This window comes from Eremothecium gossypii, chromosome V (genome assembly GCF_000091025.4).
Source record: "Eremothecium gossypii ATCC 10895 chromosome V, complete sequence".
Classification (NCBI taxonomy): domain Eukaryota; kingdom Fungi; phylum Ascomycota; class Saccharomycetes; order Saccharomycetales; family Saccharomycetaceae; genus Eremothecium; species Eremothecium gossypii.
Window position 1 is genome coordinate 167224 of NC_005786.2, and position 19418 is coordinate 186641.

General features: G+C 50.1%; 11 protein-coding genes across 11 annotated transcripts; 6 read left to right on the plus strand and 5 right to left on the minus strand.

Annotated features, from left to right (window-relative positions):
* Nucleotides 1-15: 15 nt before the first annotated feature.
* Nucleotides 16-1269, minus strand: MSI1 (Msi1p; the record flags this gene model as incomplete). Its single annotated transcript, NM_209964.1, has 1 exon — nt 16-1269. One exon carries the CDS (start codon nt 1267-1269, stop codon nt 16-18), a length of 1254 nt encoding a protein of 417 aa, NP_984611.1.
* A 297-nt stretch (nt 1270-1566) lies between these two features.
* PGI1 (glucose-6-phosphate isomerase) lies at nt 1567-3234 on the minus strand (the record flags this gene model as incomplete). The annotated part of the gene is made up of 1 exon (NM_209965.1): nt 1567-3234. The coding sequence occupies one exon, from the start codon at nt 3232-3234 to the stop codon at nt 1567-1569; it is 1668 nt and encodes a 555-aa protein (NP_984612.1).
* Nucleotides 3235-3444: 210 nt separating this feature from the next.
* On the minus strand, nt 3445-3816 carry AGOS_AEL248C (DUF5315 domain-containing protein; the record flags this gene model as incomplete). Its single annotated transcript, NM_209966.1, has 1 exon — nt 3445-3816. One exon carries the CDS (start codon nt 3814-3816, stop codon nt 3445-3447), a length of 372 nt encoding a protein of 123 aa, NP_984613.1.
* Nucleotides 3817-3926: 110 nt separating this feature from the next.
* GPI2 (phosphatidylinositol N-acetylglucosaminyltransferase) lies at nt 3927-4769 on the plus strand (the record flags this gene model as incomplete). The annotated part of the gene is made up of 1 exon (NM_209967.1): nt 3927-4769. One exon carries the CDS (start codon nt 3927-3929, stop codon nt 4767-4769), a length of 843 nt encoding a protein of 280 aa, NP_984614.1.
* Nucleotides 4770-4854: 85 nt separating this feature from the next.
* On the minus strand, nt 4855-7302 carry TAF5 (chromatin modification protein; the record flags this gene model as incomplete). Its single annotated transcript, NM_209968.1, has 1 exon — nt 4855-7302. One exon carries the CDS (start codon nt 7300-7302, stop codon nt 4855-4857), a length of 2448 nt encoding a protein of 815 aa, NP_984615.1.
* Nucleotides 7303-8052: 750 nt separating this feature from the next.
* On the plus strand, nt 8053-10191 carry GCR1 (transcription regulator GCR1; the record flags this gene model as incomplete). The annotated part of the gene is made up of 1 exon (NM_209969.1): nt 8053-10191. The coding sequence occupies one exon, from the start codon at nt 8053-8055 to the stop codon at nt 10189-10191; it is 2139 nt and encodes a 712-aa protein (NP_984616.1).
* A 477-nt stretch (nt 10192-10668) lies between these two features.
* On the plus strand, nt 10669-12741 carry YTA6 (putative AAA family ATPase YTA6; the record flags this gene model as incomplete). The annotated part of the gene is made up of 1 exon (NM_209970.1): nt 10669-12741. One exon carries the CDS (start codon nt 10669-10671, stop codon nt 12739-12741), a length of 2073 nt encoding a protein of 690 aa, NP_984617.1.
* Nucleotides 12742-12962: 221 nt separating this feature from the next.
* Nucleotides 12963-14324, plus strand: KTR4 (putative mannosyltransferase; the record flags this gene model as incomplete). The annotated part of the gene is made up of 1 exon (NM_209971.1): nt 12963-14324. The coding sequence occupies one exon, from the start codon at nt 12963-12965 to the stop codon at nt 14322-14324; it is 1362 nt and encodes a 453-aa protein (NP_984618.1).
* A 290-nt stretch (nt 14325-14614) lies between these two features.
* On the plus strand, nt 14615-16456 carry UBP16 (putative ubiquitin-specific protease UBP16; the record flags this gene model as incomplete). Its single annotated transcript, NM_209972.1, has 1 exon — nt 14615-16456. One exon carries the CDS (start codon nt 14615-14617, stop codon nt 16454-16456), a length of 1842 nt encoding a protein of 613 aa, NP_984619.1.
* Nucleotides 16457-16643: 187 nt separating this feature from the next.
* On the plus strand, nt 16644-18481 carry BEM1 (phosphatidylinositol-3-phosphate-binding protein BEM1; the record flags this gene model as incomplete). The annotated part of the gene is made up of 2 exons (NM_209973.1): nt 16644-16652; nt 16841-18481. The coding sequence occupies 2 exons, from the start codon at nt 16644-16646 to the stop codon at nt 18479-18481; spliced, it is 1650 nt and encodes a 549-aa protein (NP_984620.1).
* A 148-nt stretch (nt 18482-18629) lies between these two features.
* Nucleotides 18630-19100, minus strand: AGOS_AEL240C (uncharacterized protein; the record flags this gene model as incomplete). Its single annotated transcript, NM_209974.1, has 1 exon — nt 18630-19100. The coding sequence occupies one exon, from the start codon at nt 19098-19100 to the stop codon at nt 18630-18632; it is 471 nt and encodes a 156-aa protein (NP_984621.1).
* Between the last annotated feature and the right edge of the window lie 318 nt (nt 19101-19418).

Sequence of the window (19418 nt, forward strand, 5' to 3'; positions counted from 1 at the left end):
GATGAGTGGTACCGGCTACTTAGCCTGCACTAAGTTAGCTGCTGGCTTCCATACGTGAACTGAATTATCGTTTGCCACGCTGCACATCAGCCAAGGATCATGGTAGTTCCATGCGATGTCATTCACGCCGAGCATATGCCCGCCATGAACAAAAAGTAGTGAATCCTCGGGTTCCCGGGAGGTGTCCCAGATCTTAATTAGGCCATCGCCTTGACCTGCAGTAGCTACAATAGTGGGGAGGTTAGGATTCCACTGCAGCGCTGATACGGAGTCACCGTGGTTAAAGACTGATAGTGGTTTGGAGAAGGCCCTGCAGTCCCATAGAGCAATACCACCATTCGAATCAGCTGCGCAAAGTAGCATGTCATTCGCGTAGTTGAACTGCAGCGCATTAATCCCACCTGTGTGGGGGGACGCTTTCGTAGGCTTGAAGGCGTCAGGAGCACGTGTATCGAGCAGGCCAATTGTATTACTTTCCCCACAGGCAGCCAAGATAGAAGAGTGATGTACCATCCACGATACATCGTTTGTACCTGCCTTGTCCTGCAATATGCGCAGTTCCGGGTTAGAAATGGTTGGCTGGCTTTTCTGGTATCGCGTGATATCCCACACTTTGATTAGACCGTTGCTATAGGAGGAGGCTATGATCCCAGCTTTTTGCCAGTTCCATGCCAGTGACAGTGCCTCAGCGCTGTCCGCATCTCCTAAGGATTCTGGCTCGTTTAATTGAATCTCGTAGCTTGCAGCAGAACCAAGCAATTTCGGACGGTTAGTACCGTGCTTGGTTCTGTCGAATATGTTCACTGCTCCGGTAGAAGCTATTGCCCCGATAATATCTGGGTTCTGAGGCATATAGCACGCCCTGTTGCAATCGCCACTTGGAAATTGGATCCTTACTGTCTCAACGAGATTTTTGTTGGGTAGTTTTGCCTGGTTATCTACCTTGAACTCCATCTCGTCCATATCGAAATTGTTTAATGAGCTCCAGGGAACGTGCCGCATGGTGGATAATTCGCTAATGTACACTGCCTCATCCTCTGGTAACTGGGAGGACGTAAATGAGGACAACAGCAATCTATGTTTATCGGTAGGTACCTCCAAGTCCGGCATGAACTGGCATGTCAAGGATGGCCATTTGGTGGAATTAGTGTTCAGGTAATCATATAATAGTTTTGTGTTCTTCTTCCAATTGGTATAGCGCTGCTGGAGTTCATCAGAGATCTCACTCGACACTTGCGGCACTTCTTCCGCTGAGAATTTGACTGACATGAACCAATAGCTCTTTAGCGGAACAGTGCGCCTTCGTTTTAGCCCTGCTTATTTGAGGTCGCCCCACTGGAGTTTCAAGGAAGGACGATGAACTTGATGGCAGCAGCAATATCACCGCGTTCTGCCAGACAAAATTTGGACCACGGCAAGCTTTCATGAAATAACGCAGCGACGGTAGAAAACTTAGATGATATGAAATACTATATACTAGATTAACAGCATTGCAACTAGATACGTTAGCAGTCACTGCAGAGTTCGTGATTCAAGTACATAGTCTAACCAAGAACTCTTTCACGCCTACAACCACGCCTTGAACTGGTTAATGAGACCATTAGTGGAGGCATCGTGCGAAGTAGTTTCACCCGTGGTATCCAAGTCCTTGCCGATAACCTTGGCCAAAACCTTACCTAGTTCAACACCCCACTGGTCAAACGAGTTGATGTTCCAGATAGCGCCTTCGGTGAAGGTCACGTGCTCATAGTATGCGATCAAGGCACCCAAGTTCGCTGGCGTGATCTTCTGTACCAGGATAGAAGTGGTTGGTCTGTTGCCAGAGAACACTTTGTGTGGAACTAGACCACCAGTAGCGCCCTCCGCCTTGACCTGAGCCTCATCCTTACCCACCATTAGAGCTTCAGCCTGAGCGAAGAAGTTGGACGCCAGCATCTTCTGGTGGAGATTGTTCTCAATTGGGTTATGAGACTGAGCAGCAAGGATAAAGTCAGAAGGAATAACCTTAGTGCCTTGGTGAACCAACTGGAAAAATGAGTGTTGAGCATTTGTGGCTGGCTCACCGAATAGAATTGAACCAGTCGAGTAGTTAGCAAAGACATTGCCTCTGGTAACAGACTTACCGTTGGATTCCATGGATAGCTGCTGCAAGTATGCAGGGAATCTATGCAAGTACTGGTCGAATGGAACAACTAGGTGAGTTTGTGCGTCAAAGAAGTTGTTGTACCACACAGACAGTAACCCGCCCAACAATGGAATGTTGTCCTCAATTGGGGTGCTTGTAAAGTGCTTGTCAACGGCCTCGGCACCCTTGAGGAAGTCCTCGAACTGGTCAAAGCCAATGTAAAGGGCAACGGATAACCCAATGGCAGACCACACAGAGTAGCGGCCACCAACCCAACTCTCAAATCCAAACATGTTCTTCGTATCTATCCCAAACTTGGCAACTTCTGTCTCATTAGTGGAGAGAGCAGCAAAGTGCTTTGAAATGTGCGCTGGGTTGTTCCCAGTCTTGGACAAAAACCAGTTCTTCGCAGAAGTTGCGTTAGTGATAGTCTCGGCCGTGGTGAAAGTCTTCGAGGCAACAAGGAAGAGAGTAGTCTCCGGGTCGACTTCCTTCAACGTCTCTGCAAGATGTGTACCATCAATGTTCGAAACGAAGTGAACCTTCAATGGTCCAGCATAGTGCTTGAGCGCCTCGGTCACCATCACAGGGCCCAGGTCAGAGCCACCAATGCCGATGTTCACGACGTCCTTGATGGACTTGCCAGTGTACCCCTTCCATGCACCAGAACGCACTTGCTCAGAGAACTCTTTCATGTGCTGTAGAACGGCATCGACCTCTGGCGCCACGTTTTTCCCATCAACGTACATAGGCTTGTTAGCCCGGTTACGTAGTGCCACATGGTATACAGCACGGTCCTCGGTGGAATTGATGTGTTCACCATTGAACATCTGGTCACGCAGCTGCGTCACATTGGCCTCACGCGCTAGTTGCGCTAGCGCGCCCAGGATTTCGTCGTCGACAAGGTTTTTCGAGAAGTCGAATAGTATCTTCGAGCCATCGTGGTTCGAAAATGTGCGCGAGTATTTTTGGAACCGCTGCTCATCCGTGGCGAACGCCTCTTTTAAAGAAAGCGTCTTGCCCTTCTTCTCGTAGAGCTCCTGAAGTTTAGCCCATGCAGGCAATTCACTAGCTAGCTTAAAGTCAGAAAATGTGTTTGTGGTGGCCATATTAGAAAACCTAGTTATACAGGGTGCACTGATATTACTAGAGGACGTTACGAGCGTTTACCCTGCTACTTATAAATCCAAAATTCAGGATGTCTGCTGACGAGCGGGATTCCTCTAACAATGCCTTTCATGGGGTGTTAGGCAGCACGAATTGCCGGCGATTCGTGCACGTGAATATCACGTGACCATTAATCAACAACAGACCGACGCCTATGTACCCTCATCAAGGTCTCGCAAGCCCTCCAGTTTGCGCATTATATCCAATATCCGCTGGCGCTGCGCATCTATGTTCGCTGCTGGCATTCGTGTTGCGTCCAATAGTGCAGCTTGGGACCGCCGAAGATGCTGCAGCCGCGCCTCAAAATCATCGGGAAAGCCTCGCTCTGCGGTGTCCATGGCCGCCATCCTCTTTACGTCGTCCAGTACGTCAATCTCTGTCCAGAGTCTATCCTTGCGGTCCACCTGGGGGGTCGCGACACCTGTGCCCGCCGCTGGGGTTGGGAGCGTTCGCACGTCTCTGCGAGGTGCTCCTCTGCCAGATGATATACTCTCAGCGCTGGGCGACGTGTTTCCAGGATCCATACTCTGTCACGTTGTTTTGCGTTGAGAAGGAGGGGTCAGCGTCTGTACGCATCTGAACGCGCGAGAGTTTATTGCCACATCCGCGGGACCGAGGACAGACCTAAAGTGTAATGAAACGACAAAAGGTTCGCGGTGCAGAGGTATGGCCAGAATGGAGACGGCTACTATGGCTGCGCCAGCCCTATCCAGATAACTTCACGGACCCTAGGTTTTTGACGACGCTGCAAGAAATAACAGCGGGACAACTGCGGTCACAGGAGTTCTCGCGGTATCTGGATGTTGTGCTAGACTTCCTCACGTTCCACCACAGATTAACGAACACTCTGCTCATCTATGTGGTGTTCACGCTACTATACCGCTACCATTACTCGCCAATTGCGTTGGCTGCGTTGACGACTTTGTGCGCCTCGTTATCATTCCGTGTCCTGGAGCACCTGAAGTCTTCCATGATTGTCACATTCACCATGTTGACGTTAGCACCAGTGCTGAAGACACTATCTCGGACGACGTCATCTGACTCGATATGGAATCTGTCATGCTGGCTGACAATCATATATGTGTTGAGCTATTCGTGGACTCAGTCCTCGTTGGTCCCAACAAACATCCTGCTCTCTAACGTGACCGTGTTAGCGTCGCGGCTGAACACTACTCCGGAAGTGTTCTGCTTTCTCCTGATCTGCATTGAGCTTAACATTCTGCTCCCTTCTTATGAGAGAAACTTGCGTCTACAAGGACGGTATGCAACATACGGATGTATTGTGATGTTTACACATGCTATCGTATATACGTTCGTCACAATGACATTGGGTTGGACGTACACAGCACCACTGCTTGTGTTGTCGGTTGCATTCATATTTATCGCGCCGGGGTACTTCATATATTGGCAGCGGCACCACTATAAAGGACACGAGGTGCTAGCCACCTGGGATGCCAAGAAGCCCATATTTGACTAATTCCCGACTGTAATATTGCTTTTATTGCAGCGTTATATATAATACTAAAAGTAATGCTTACTGTTTAATGATACAATTTCGTACGCTATTCTGTGAAAGCGCCTCCTGCAAGCACAAGGTTCGTCCTGGTAAACTTGACTGTGTATATTGGTGTCTTCTTCGTGTGGAAAGAGGCCATTAGATCCTGCGTTGGGAACACTGTTCTCCTCCGACCATATTCCTTGACATCCTGGTTCACACTTGCTTCCATGTCCCCCAGATAGCCTGAGTATGGCTGCTCAGGTTCCAAGCTTGGTTCATTAGTAAACTTCTTCAAATCCCAAACACGAACTGACTGGTCTGCACCACCGCTAACCAGAATATTCCCTTCCTTGTTGAACGATAGGGAATACACTGCACTTTTTCCATGACCACGCATCTGCTTTATCCGTTTACCCGTGCCAATATCCCAGACAATGATAACGCCATCTTCTGATCCTGTTGTTAGCCATCTGCCGTCGGGGGAAACCGCAACAGAGACGACACTCGCCGTATGTCCTAGAAACAACCGCACTGAATCACCTGTTTGAATGTCCCACATACGGCACGTTTTATCACTAGAGCCAGTGAGAACATATGTGCCATTGGGATGGAAGGTGACACAATCCACGTCATTTAAATGGCCTGCAAATATCCGGAGTGGATAAATATGATCGCATGACCAGAGTCGCGCTGTCTGATCATGCGATCCTGTTGCGAAGTAGTGCCCCAGAGGTGAAAATTTAACGTCCCATACCGGGTGGTTGTGTCCCTTGTAGCTTACCAAGCAGGTGTAAGTATCGAGGGACCATAGTCGTACGGTCTTGTCCTCAGATGCAGAAACCAAGTACCGGTTATCTGGACTGAACGAAACGGAGTAGACCGGACCGCTATGTCCTATTAGCGTTACTGTATTACTAGCGTCTTTGGCTTTCGAAGGAAGCTGGCTTTCTAAAGGTGTCCCGTCGAGTGACCAAAGCTTAATATAACTGTCCTGGAAGCCCGCCGCGACTAAGCGTGAATCGTCACTAAACCGTAGGCATGTCATCTCTCTGTTTGTATTGTGAAAAGTATACATACAAACACTAGGTGCAGATGTCTGTAAGTTGTCCATCTTAATGGCATCCCGAGACTCACGGACCTTTTGAATTTCCAGTTTTAGATCCAGCGCAGTTTTGGGTGGTAAGGGCAAAGCGCCCGGTAGTGGGGACTCCATCATAGGGTTTATTAGATCGGTCGCCGTTGTGGACAGGGGCAGGCCAACAGGTGCGTTGAGTGGAAGAGTCCCCGCTGGAATTGGCACCGCTGGCTGACCAGATGAGCTGGGAGCGGTGCCCTTCTCGCCTGCCTTCTCATCATGTTCTTTCTTTTCAGAAGCATCATCCGACTCGTCACCTTTCTGTGTGGCGGGCGCCTCTGGCTGTGCTCCCACAGGAGCAACGGCGGCAGTTGCGCCTGTCATAGACTTATATTCTTCGACCAAGGTCTTCCTATTCTCGTCTGGATTCTCTTCAATTTCCTGCTCATCTTTCCTCATCAATTCTACCTCTACCTCTTTCGTGAACTCTTGGTCCCGAGGGAAAGGACCAAGCTTTACGGGCACCGAATTGTGGTTGTCGACATCAATCGCCCCGGCAGAAATATCCTTGATGCCGTCCGTCAGAGTATCTTGCGATATGATATTGTCCACGGCATTTGGCTCGAGGTTCTGGTTGATAATGGAGATCAATAATGAGCCTCCTACGCTCTCATTTTCATTGAGGAAGTAAAGAAGGAGATTGAGCGTCGTGCGCGAAATGGTCACGCGGTACTTGTTGGACTGGAATCCCTGCGCCAGCTCGTTTTCCTTTATATGGTCGACCGAGTTGACGCTGAAGAGCTTGTTTATCTCCGTGCCATGAAGCGCCTTGTAGTCTTCCGAGTACTTGTCAAAGAAGCGCCGCGCCTGCACCGGAGCCTTGGAGACCAGCGTCAGAAACACATATATGAAGATCGGGTATATGATCCGCGACAGCTCCGGCTTGTACATGTCCAGCGACGAGTCCACCCAATTCTTCAGCATCGCGTACGCGCGGAAGTAGTGCTGGGGCGTCACCTGCGCCTGTTGGACCAGATTGCCGTTCGCATCGCGCTTCAACGGCATTGGCGGATTCGACGCAGGCTTGCCGTTCGTTGTCACCTCCTGGGTCGCGCTCGTCGCAGGCGCGGGCAGCGTGCTGCTTGCCACAGAGCTCTTGTTCGATGGCGTCAGAGTGCGCGACGACTCTGCCCGAAGCATCTGCTCCGTCCGGTGATAGCCCTTCTTATTCAAGTACTCCAGCACGATCCGGTTGAGATCCGACGCCGAAAACCCACTGCTGGGCTTCGCCGCCTGCGACGACGACGAGCCCTGCTGCTGTCCCGGACGTATGCTGCTCGGTGCTGGCTTGGTAGGTTGCTTCTGGCCCTTCTGTGACATATGAGCTTCTTGCCGGTGCGCTGGACGCGTGCTCCTGTTGTTTAGCTTGGAGTTCATTAGCTTTTTGCATCTAGCTCCCCGTACATAGTGCTATCACCACTCAGCGCCCTTTTCGTGGTGCACGGGAAGATTAAACCGTTTTCGCCATGCGGCTGTGCCGGGTGGAACGGCGCTGCCGGAACGGCGCTTGGACAGTGCCCCCCCTGATGGCAGGAAGCCAGCTTCCTGTATCCTACCGTTTCTGGCGGTGAACGTTTTAGGAAAGCCGAGGAGCATCCGTACGCCTGTGCCCGACGAGCTTGCTCTCAGGCCGTCGTGTACAGACGGGCATGGAACTCCACCGCAATACGTAGTCATAGCGTACCGTGTCTGGCTTCCTGTGCCGCGGCAGCCTCCGCTGCCAGCTTCCAGTAATTCAATGGTTCACTATCTTTAGTCATCGCGAGTGTACCGGGCCATCGTGAAAAATTTTGACGGAGATATCTCGCTCGCTCCTCCATGTTAGCGCTGCAGAGTTCAGCGCCTTAAGCTAGCGCCGACTACTATTCAGCTTCCTCTTCGAGCCCATTCTCGGTTATCGTTACGGTCTGCGGCGCAGACCCCAGCTTGGTAAGAACGTGGCGAAGCTGAAAGTGGCCGCGTTTCGCTGTTGCCTGTCCCAGTTACAGGAGGGGAATCCGGACCACCCGCGTTAGCTATTCGCGCGGTCCTTACGGAATTCTTGGCCGATTTTCAGACGGGGCATCACTTGACCTGTGAGAGCGCCAGATTCCCCTAAAAGCCCGGTGATTCTGGTTGACGGCAGCGATGGACACCATTAATCTAAGTACCAATTTGCATGATTGGCTGGAGGACCCGATGCTACAAGTATCCGACTCTAGAGGTGCAGGCTCTGTTGGCGCCAGCACCACGTTGTCGCCTCCTGGTATGAAGCATTTGGAGCTGTCACAGAGCAACCCGACGCCGTCACCGAGATCCAGTGTATCGATGAACAGGGGCAGTCACTGCAGGTCGGGTTTGTATGAGCTCGTGCAGCGGGTGCCGTTGGACGAGAACAGCCTGCTGGCGTATGTGCTGCAGCAGTATTTCCATGTGCACGAGAAGAAAGAGGCGGAGCTGCTGACGCTGGTGGATATCATACTTGATCAAACGTACCCGCATTCGCTGACGTTGAGGAAGTTGCGGTACGATTCGACTTACTTCCGTTACTTCGGCACAATATCCCGTGAGAACGATATTACGAGGTGCCCTGTGTTCTACGTTTCATTGTACTTCTACATGACGTGGGGCCTCCCAGCTCGCAAACAGATCAGCTGGGACACTTTTTCTACCATCCCATTATTAAGCAACCCCCCTGGTGATGAATATGGTCCTGGCGCCAGCTGCTCCAAGCCAGAGTCACAGAACCACTCAATGTCTAACAAGATCACACGAAGTGTTAGCGTGCCTGCGCAGCTGAAACAGTCCGTATATCCATGGCTGGCACAACTAAAGGAGGATATGAACCAGAAGGACCGGGTTAATTACAAATTATACTCGCTCATCGAACTATTTCAGTATCTTTCAGAATGCATCGTTCAGGATATAGCGTTCCTCGAATGCACTGGCCAGCTTCCGGCCGTGCGGGAGCTATTGCGGGAGGGCAACCAGAAGCTGTTTGGATCAGCTATGTTTGCGAAATACAAGGAAGAGATGAGGCAACAGCTCGACGGCGAAGTGGTAAACAAGGATTGGCATAACTCCATCTTATTGAGAATGGAAGAGAAATTCAATCAGCTCACAGCTAAGACCGCACAAGACAACACGAAGTTGAACAGTGAGATTAGCGATCTGAAGGGAAAGCTCAACTCCATGAGTTCCATGATATCTCAGCTATTGGAATCTCAGCGGCAGCTGATCTCGAGGTCGTCTTCGCATGTGCCAGCCCTGTCGGGAACAGCAGTGTCTGCGCTAGATAAAGCTCTTCAACAGCCGCTCTCTCTCAACGATACAGCGTCCGCGTTAGCACCGATCAGCGTACTTCCCTCTTTAAGTCAGCAGCATCTCGCCGACGGCAAGCGAAAGCTGCCGTTGCCATCCGCCCCTAGCCCGCTGGATCACTCTGCGGGCGCGACGTTGAAGAAGTTCCGGTTTGAAGACCGAGTTCTGGAGGGGACAGCGGGCACGCCAAATAATCTTGGATCTCCTCTTGAACCTCTTTTATCGAGAGCTATATCATCTCCACGCATTCCTATTACCTCGCTCACGACACAGATACCCCCTACTTTAGCAGCTGCAACACCGCCTCTGCACGTACGTCCGCAGAATACTCGCATACTTCAGGAGCCAAGGCAAGCTGCCGACCCCACAACAGCCGCGATGACCCTAACTCAGGACTGTATTAATACCGTTATGGCGGATGAGCTTGAGCTACAGAAGGCTCCTCTAGACGAGTCCGTGCATAACCTGGCAGTCAACAATACAGCTTCGTCCAACGGCGGCCCCAACGAATCCATCAAATATAAACTATCCAGGGATAACAAAACAATTTGGGACCTCTACACCGAATGGTACAAGGGTTTCGATGGCAAGCCATCTATCAAGTCGCTGATAGAACGCTATGGTTGGCGCCGTTGGAAAGTCAGCGATGATTCCCATTTCTTTCCTACGCGCAGGATCATCATCAACTATATCGAGAAGGAGTGTGACCGCGGCGTTGCTATGGGTAAATACCCGTCTACCCTTGACCGGGAAGCGGTCCGAAAGCTGGTGGCAAAAGATTTGGAGAACTTCCGCGTAACCAACAGCCTCACGCTGAACAGTCTCTCCCTATACTTTCGCAACCTAACACGGGAGCAGCGGGAAATATGCATATACAACAACTTCACCGACTGGAGCTTGCTAATCCTTCCGGAAGAGGAGAAAACCAAGTACTGCAAAAGAAAGCAGGGTTCTTCGTCAGAATAACAGTAATTGTAACTATATAATCTGGAGCTTCTCCCAGCGGTAGAAGGTCCCAATTTGTAATGTACTACTACCTGAGCACTTGTGTCCGCCTCATCGCTCCTTAGAAACTCGTGTTCAAGAGCTCGGATGGCATCTGACACAAAGGTTGCAGACGCAGGAGAGTATATCTCCAAAGCCTTGGGTTAACTTTCTAACCTAATATTTTGCAAATAAAGCCGAGTCGCAGTGTATCACTGCTCCAGTCAGTAGATTCTGACTTCGTAAAATATGTGTTCTATGGGTGGAACATTTTAAGTCATAGTTTTGCTTTTTCCCCTGATATACTTCCAAATACATATATCACTGAAGTTCCATCGGAAGCACCTCCACAGTACGGCCCTAAGAAGAGCAGAATAATTGCTCAGTCTCGTGGGAATATCCATCTGGTGATGGAGCTTGAAGGATATTATACGCACATCCAGAGTAACAGGCGGTACCATGGGGCAGGAGAAATTTGTGATACCGGGCAACATAACGCTGCTACAGGCGCTCACGTTATTGCATTCAATCGTCAGTGCACAGTTTGAGAATACTTCTAAGGATATGAGAGCGTCTCTTGCATCTGCCGCCCGGAAAGACGACACGTTGCTTGAATGCCAGCGTGCATTAGAGGAGACGCGCGGCTACCTAATTGACGGCTCCAGCCGCATCAAAACCCACTACAGGATTGACCTCGTGGCCGGTAGCTTGCCAGAAGATGTACAGGGACGTATAGACGATCTTCGGATTTTAGAGCAGGATATTAAAACGTCGCAGCAGGCTTTGAATGATATGCTTGGTGATACGAAGAAGCGGGTTCCGCAGGTGCACCGCCATGCCTTTTCTAGCATCTTCCGGAAGACTCGGTTTGGTTCTGATAGAAGATTGCAGCGGACCCAAGCCGCAGAGGACGCGGAGGCACACGAAGTTGCTGAGCTCAAGCGGCAGCGAGAGCTACAGGAGGACAGAAAGCGCCAGGAGGAACTCGAACGTGAAAAACGTGCGAAGGAAGAAGAGGATAAGAGGCTCGAGGAAGCAATTAAGAAACACCTAGAAATGGAACTAGCACAGAGGTTTGACCGCCCAAGGTCAGAAGGTACCACGCAGCATAATCGATGTAATGGCAAGTTTCCGCCGCGTCTGTCATTGGATATGCGAGGCTCGCCGAAGGTCGAGCTACCCGTGATGAGACGTAGTTTGGACCTAGGAGCATCTTATTCTACAAAGTTGGAGGGGTCTAGCATCAATAAGGCAGCTTTGTTGGCCTGGTACAAGGATAAGGAAAAGAACGTTAAGACGGACCCATCAAAGAAAGAAAACAAAGAAAGACGAGTTCCGCCGCCGCCTGCAAAGTACGAATACACTAAGCCAGTAATTCGCAGACCTCAGCTCAAGTTCTCTCAACCGCAGGGGTCTAGAAACAAGGTAAAGGCAAAGGTTCTGGAGACCGTCCCTCCGGATGGACTTCGATCACCATCACCAAAACGTGGATCTAATAGCGATAAGTCACCGGTTATAGAAAGTTCGCCGAATCCTACAACTGACTCCAACTCGCCACAGGAGATATCTCTATTAGAAAAGAATATCAAGGATGTCATGCGTTCACTAAAGGGCGTTGACACGCACTCATGTGAACAGATCATTAACGAAATTCTTGTGGTTGATTACGATGTTCGATGGGAAGATATAGCTGGTCTTACAATAGCAAAGAAGTGTTTGAAGGAAACAGTTGTTTACCCATTTTTGCGGCCAGACCTTTTTCGGGGTCTCCGGGAACCTATCTCCGGGATGTTGTTATTTGGACCTCCAGGAACAGGTAAAACGATGATTGCCAGGGCCGTTGCGACTGAATCGAATTCAACTTTCTTTTGCATCAGTGCTTCCTCTTTGTTATCGAAATACTTGGGTGAGTCGGAAAAACTTGTCAAGGCCTTATTTTACCTAGCCAAACGGCTTTCCCCCTCAATTATATTCATTGACGAAATCGACTCTCTACTAACTAGCCGTTCAGATAATGAGAACGAATCATCCAGAAGGATTAAGACGGAGCTCTTGGTCCAATGGTCCTCCCTAACGAGCGCCACGGCTAAGGAAACAAGAGAAGGCGAAGAGGCCAGACGCGTACTTGTCTTGGCCGCAACCAACTTACCGTGGGCGATAGATGATGCTGCTATTAGACGTTTTTCACGGCGTCTATACATTCCATTGCCGGAATACGAAACAAGACTGTATCATTTGAAGAAGCTTATGGCCCTTCAAAAGAATGAACTTTCTGAATCTGACTTTCAACTCATTGCTCGCATGACTGAGGGCTACTCGGGATCTGACATAACTGCTCTTGCCAAAGAAGCAGCTATGGAACCGATTCGGGAACTAGGGGATAATTTAATAAACGTGAACTTTGACACGATAAGGAGCGTTTTACCGGTAGACTTTCATCGTGCCATGGTGACTATTAAAAAAAGCGTATCGCCGGACTCTTTGATAAAATTTGATAATTGGGCTACTGAGTATGGTAGTATAGGCTCTTAGTAGCAAGCGTCGAGATAGCTCTACCAGCAGATAAAATATAGCCATAGCTTTTCGTTGGTGCGAAGAATTCACCGTCGGAGATGCGTCTGAACGACCAGTACGATTACGTAATTGGAAAGCCAAACTGATTTTTATATTACAAGTAGTTACGGCCCTGAATTAGCAGATAACAGGTACCTCCCGTATTATAAGAGTGCTATAATAACGCTTGCTATAGTATAATGCTATGCTTGAGAAAGTGCCTTAGACGGCCTATCCTTCTCCTGGCTATTGCGCTGACTGGTATTGTGTGTTTCCTCATATATCGTATCAACCATATCCTAGAAGTTCGGGCCTACTTCGCAAACACAGTTGAATCTGTCGGCGCCACCCTATCTGATATAGCTAGCAAAACTACACATGCTGATAGAGCCAGCGAGTTTGATGCACTAATAGAAAAGCTCACTACTCCGCTACATTCTGGAGCGGAGTTGTCGGGCGCTACAAGAGAAGAAGGGCTACGGGCGTATGCACGCTTCATGGACCAGCCCATCGATGAGCCGAAAGGAACTCCCCTGGTGCGGCCTGGCACAGATGCAGCAGGGAAGGCGCCGGCGACCATTTTATGCCTAGTGAGGAACAAAGATCTTGAAGGAATAAGGAGCTCGATTACCGAGCTCGAAAAAGCGTTTAATGGCAAGTTCAAGTACCCGTATACTTTTTTGAACGATGAACCGTTTACTCCAGAGTTCAAGGAGGCTATTCAGAAGCTTATTCCTGAGCATGAATCGGAATTTGCAACTATTGACAAGGAGTTCTGGTCTATACCGGAGGCCATCAATCGTGAGAAATATGATGTTCAAAAGCTAAAGCTTTTAACCCTCAAAGTGGGCCATGCAGAGGAGGATTCCTATCACCTCATGTGTAGGTTTTACTCTCGATACTTCTACAAAGTGCCAGAACTTGCAAAGTACCGCTATGTATGGCGGCTTGAACCGAACGTCAACTTCCACAGCGAACTAAACTACGATGTGTTCCAGTTTATGAAGGCTGCAAATAAAATTTATGGGTTTACAATAAGCCTATATGACAACCCATGGTCCGTGGAGTCGTTATGGGACCATACTATGGATTTTGTCCGCGCTCATCCCCACTATCTCAACCAGGCCGGCGCCACCGACTGGCTACGGGAAAACATCCAGAAGTCCGAAAACTTCAAAATCACCCGCGGATACAGCACTTGCCACTTTTGGAGCAATTTCGAGATCATTGACTTGGAGTTCTTACGCAGTGAAGCTTACGAACAATTTGTTGAATACCTTGATCAGACAGGCGGGTTCTTCTACGAGCGTTGGGGCGATGCACCTGTAAGAAGCCTCGCGCTGGCCCTCTTTGCAAACGCTTCTGATATTCATTGGTTTCGTGACATTGCATACAATCACTTGCCATACTTTAACTGTCCCACCTTTCTCCCGGATTCTCGAAGGTCTTTCGGTACCTGTAAATCGGGGAAGTTTTCCAATTGGGACGAGCTAAACGTGGAGAATTGTGCGGGCAACTGGATACTCCACGCCATGACGGATGCAGATCGCGCTGCCTACTGATGTAATATGGTTGGTAAGCCGACCTAGATTGTTTTTATACTAGCAAGATTGACGTTTTATAATATGTTTATAATATAGAATGATAATTGTAATTAACGGGATGTTCTCCTCGCAAGGGATAATTTAGCCGTTAATAGTTGACGTATATTATTGTCACGTGGAGTATTATTCCGCCTTCGAGCATCCCAAAAGCCTGGTTCAAAGGCCGCCCCACATAAATACTATGCACTAAGGATTAGTTTGGTCCACCTTCAAGCACAACGGCTGACTAGATACCCAAGTCCATCTACATGCTGCACAGGGTGACATACCCCTCTTCTGTTTACGACGGTACACTCTCTATTAATAAGGTCGGAAGCTTTCTCTACGGAACGGACAACATACCACAAAGACTTCTTCTTTGTGGCACACTTGCACTTTCATACTATATCTTAGGTCCGACGATCTACACGTGGCTATTCCCTGGTAGTTCTGCTATGTTCCAGAGCTCCACGAGGAAAGACAAACACACGACAGGGCTGGCAAACAACCGGAATGATTGCTTCGCCAACTCGTCCATCCAGGCGTGGGCGTCGCTGCCAGCTGTGTCTGTGTACCTCAATGAGATCATGGAGATCAGGAAGGAGGTACTGCGACGCATGGTGCGGTCCTCTGATGGGGCGCACGATGGTGCTGCCGCCGATGAGTGGGGCGAAGTGAAGGCGCCCTCTCCTGAGCATAAAAGCGAGGCTCATGATATGCATGATTCTGGGGACCATGTAGGGCAGATGAATTTATCCAATGGCGTCGATGTTCGCATGCATGCAGCGCTAGCAGACATCCTATACCAGTTACAGCAGCCGGTAGCAAAAAGCACTTTTATATCGCTGCAACCCCTGTTGCATACTCTGGAACTAATATATAGCGCCAAGTTGTCGCGGGGCCAAAATGATGCCCACGAATTCACCCAATTGTTACTCGAAACGCTGGAAAAGGAGCATACGGAGCTGTCTTTAATGTTGAAGGGTGATAAACGACTGGAGGGCCTTGCCGTCCCTGCATTCCCCATTCGGGGATCATTGGCAGATAACCTTGTGTGCCTAAGATGCGGAGGCTCGTCAAAGGTCAATGTGCATCAGTTTTCTATGCACACATTGCCAGTTCCAAACGCAACTTCGGCGGACCTCCGTGATATGCTTTTTGATAACCAAACCGAGACGATCGACGACTACACTTGCGTATCCTGCCAGATTCGCGCAATTCTCGCAACAGAGAAGAATAGAGGACGCCAAGGTGTCGACAGCACAGAGCTTGCCATTATTGAGGAGCTTGCGCGGCTCGCACCGTCCATCTCAATCAATGAGGACATGCCACCTCACCTGGCCGCCTACGTCAGCGCGTATAACAAGGACCACTGCATCACCGCCGCCTTGAAGTCCACCATTGTAAAACGCACAGTCTCAGTCGATTCGCCGCGCGTGCTCATTCTCCACCTCTCGCGTTCAGTCTTCAATGGGGTCTCGTACGCAAAGAACACCTGCAATGTCACTTTCCCGGAGGAGCTGGTCATCAATGAGCAGCTGCTCGAGAATAACAAATGTGTTGGGGTTCGTGCAGTCCGCTATAAGCTGTGCGCCATGATCAAGCACATTGGCACCCATTCTCAGGGCCATTACGCATGTTTCCGCCACAAACCTGACTTTAGGAAGGACCCAAGGACGGGCGAGATCATCATTCGCTCAGATGTGATCTCGTCGGACGCCGTCCCGCAGCCAGCCCCTCGAATGCCTGTGCCCTACGCCAGCTCGAAGCCCTCCGCCCTGGGCCGACTGGCCGCCTTGCTCAAGACCGTTACTGGGGAGCCTCCATCAACAGTCACTACTAACGAAGAACCCGTCTCCAAGCCCGACGCGTCAGCCGAGCAGGACAGCTCCGGAGCCAGCTCTGCGAGCTCATCGGGCGTATCTTCGGCTGCCACGAAGGTACTCCCCCGTCCCCAGGGCCGTCCCCGCAAACTGAAGGCTTTACGTCGCACCACTACGCACCCGTGGTGGTGTATCTCAGACTCGTACGTGTCGGAGTGCAAGACGTCGTTCCTTCTCTCGGAGACAAAGCTCGTGTACATGCTTTACTATCAACGCATTGAGCCCTAGGGTGCCTCCTCGTTGCCAAGCTGCCTTGGTGCACCGTTTCTAGTGACTGTTGTTCAGGCCGATCGCCTGTTTCTACGAAATAAAGTCCTGGTGTGTTGGTGAGGTGGTAAGCGTTTCCAATTTTTGAAACAGATCCCTTTCGCCGCTACATTCCAGTCGAAATCAGGAAAGGATAAACAGAATAAGGATGTTAAAGGTATGTTTCTGTATTTAGTTTCCGGCGGAAAGAGATAGTGAAGGTACCGTATGATGAAGGAGTGACCGGATACTTTTCGGTGCAGGCGATGCCGCTTGTCGGGAGAGGCCGTACCCTTCATCTCAAGCGTCGAAAATTGTCTTTTACGTGGACTCGATAGACTAACAATTTCATCTGCTGTTGAACAGGGGTTTAAATTGAAGAAAGACTCGAGCCAAGCCACCAAAGGTCGGATCACTTCTGCAGACATCAGTGCACCAACACAGGACGGAAGTAACATCGCATTTCACATGAACCGGCTAAGAAGCTTGTCGAACACGTCTAACCGAGGGGGCAAGAACGGGGCGGTGGCGGGTGCAGTGGACGTGCCGATCATATTGAAGGCACTATATACCTACCACGCACAGTCGCCTGGCGAATTATCTTTCAACAAGGGGGAGCTGTTCCAGGTGAACGGAGAGGACGGCGAGTGGTACGAAGTGACCAGCACGGAGGGAGGCCGCAAGGGGATGGTTCCAAAGAGCTACTTTGAGCAAGTGTCTAAAAGCCGGGTTGTGTCTACACACAGCATTTTGACTTCGCCACAACAGGTACAAATGCCAGTGAAGACGGGGTCGTTGTATGCGATTGTCCTGTACGACTTCAAGGCAGAGAAGTCCGACGAGCTTAGTGCTTTTGCAGGTGAGAACTTGTTTATTTGTGCACATCACAACTTCGAGTGGTTTATTGCCAAACCCATTGGAAGGCTCGGGGGGCCGGGTTTGGTGCCCGTTGGATTCGTCAGTATTATTGACATCAACTCGGGATATGCTACGGGAAACAACGTGAAAGACGATATCGCATCTGTGAACCTTCCCACGGTTCAGGAGTGGAAGAACAACATCGCAAAGTATAAAGCTAGTAACATATCCCTAGGATCTGTGGAGCAGCACCAGCAGCAGCAGCAGCAACAACAACAACAGCAGCGGGTATCTGTGGTCCCCAGCGTGCAGCCCTTTCAATATACCCAGGCGCAGAGCTTTGACAACATAGTTCCCGTTGGCGCTGCTGTAGAATCGTTTCTGCTTGAGGGCGAGAAGTACTGGTTCCATGTGGTATGCGACCTTGAGGACGGTAGTTCACATTCTTTGAAAAGGTATTACGAGGACTTCTACGACCTTCAGGTCCAGCTCCTCGATGCGTATCCTGCAGAGGCAGGTAAACTTCGGGATAGCAACGGCCAATGGACCAAACGAATCATGCCGTATATCCCAGGCCCTGTGCCCTATGTGACAGACTCTATTACAAAAAAGAGGAAAGATGACTTGAACATCTATGTTAAAGAGTTGATTGCATTGCCTCCACACATTTCGCATTCGCCTTTGGTGAAATCTCTCTTTGCAATCAGAAATAACGGATTCGACCGTGTGCTCTTAAAGGATTATGGGAATTCGACGGTAGTGCGCTCCGATGATCCCGTCGCACTGACTGGCGCCAAGCTGGCTCAACAGGAGGAGTCGACACTCACCGGCAGCGATCTGAAAGAGCGAATGGGTGAGCTATCGCTGAACGATAAGACCCCTCCCATTGGGTCCCCTCAGGCTGCTGGCTCACAGCTCAAGTCCAATAAGATCAAGTTCTATTACAAAGACGACATCTTTGCCTTGTTATTGTCACCTACGATCACCTTAGTTGAGCTGAAGACCAAGATCGCACCGAGGATCGACTCGGAAACGTTCCAGCTTTTCGTCAAAGCCGGCGATGACGTGGGTACAGAAATTACCAGCAATGAGGATCTTAGCGGGGTAATCCAGGAGAAGCAGAAGATCATGGTTCTCGATGTCCAATAGATGTCTTCCTGATATACCAATATCGCCCATGCAAGGTGGTATACCATTGCTTGTGTCGTACATAAGACGCTACTAACTCTATAAGGCGCTGCTAGCTTTCTTTTCCTCAGCTGTTTGTAACTTCCCGTGTAACCATACTGATTTACGACTAGTACTTCCAGTCTCCATCTTCGTCGACGTCCATGGGCGTCTCTTCCTCCTCGTAGCTCTCGTAGTCCGTCGCCATCTCCACATCCGACGACTCCGTGCCCTGTGACTGCCACCATCGCAGCCAGATCTGGAACATGCGTGCCGGCCAGTCCACCCACCGCACCACCTGCATGTGGCTGTTGTACGTATCCTGCCATATCTGCCTGCACATTCTTTGCTGGAGTGCTGCCTCCCCGCGCGGTCGCTGCAACACCTCCCACACCTGATCGCGAATCCGGTCCGCCAGGAGAGCGTTTCCATGACCGCGCCCCGCGCTGTCCACCACTGCAGCCCGCGCCGCTGGCACCTCACTAATCCTTAAGTTTTCAAGGTCCGCCACGAGTCGCTGTCTTTTATACGTGGCGATACCCGCGGGGTCCACCGCTGGTCGTTTCATCTTAAATGCGCCACCTGCCTGTGCTGCTCCCATTTGCTGCTGAATGCGTCCCACTTGCTGCAAGCTCCGAAGCTGCAGAAATAGTCCTTTGAGCTATCGCGCTTGGATGCTTCTAGAAGGTTGCCTTCCAAACCTATAGGCCCTTAGTACCACGATTGTAAACGCTAAGGCATACGTAACACTGTTGGGTAGTATCTAGCGGACAGTGCATACAGATCAAACTTCCTTGGACGCAACCGTCAAATCTGCTGGGCAAGTATGTCTAATAGTTCACAAACGCAGTGTTACAGGTCACTTTCTTAGACGGAACAAAAAGCACATAGATCACCTTCAAAACACAACCGGCCTGCA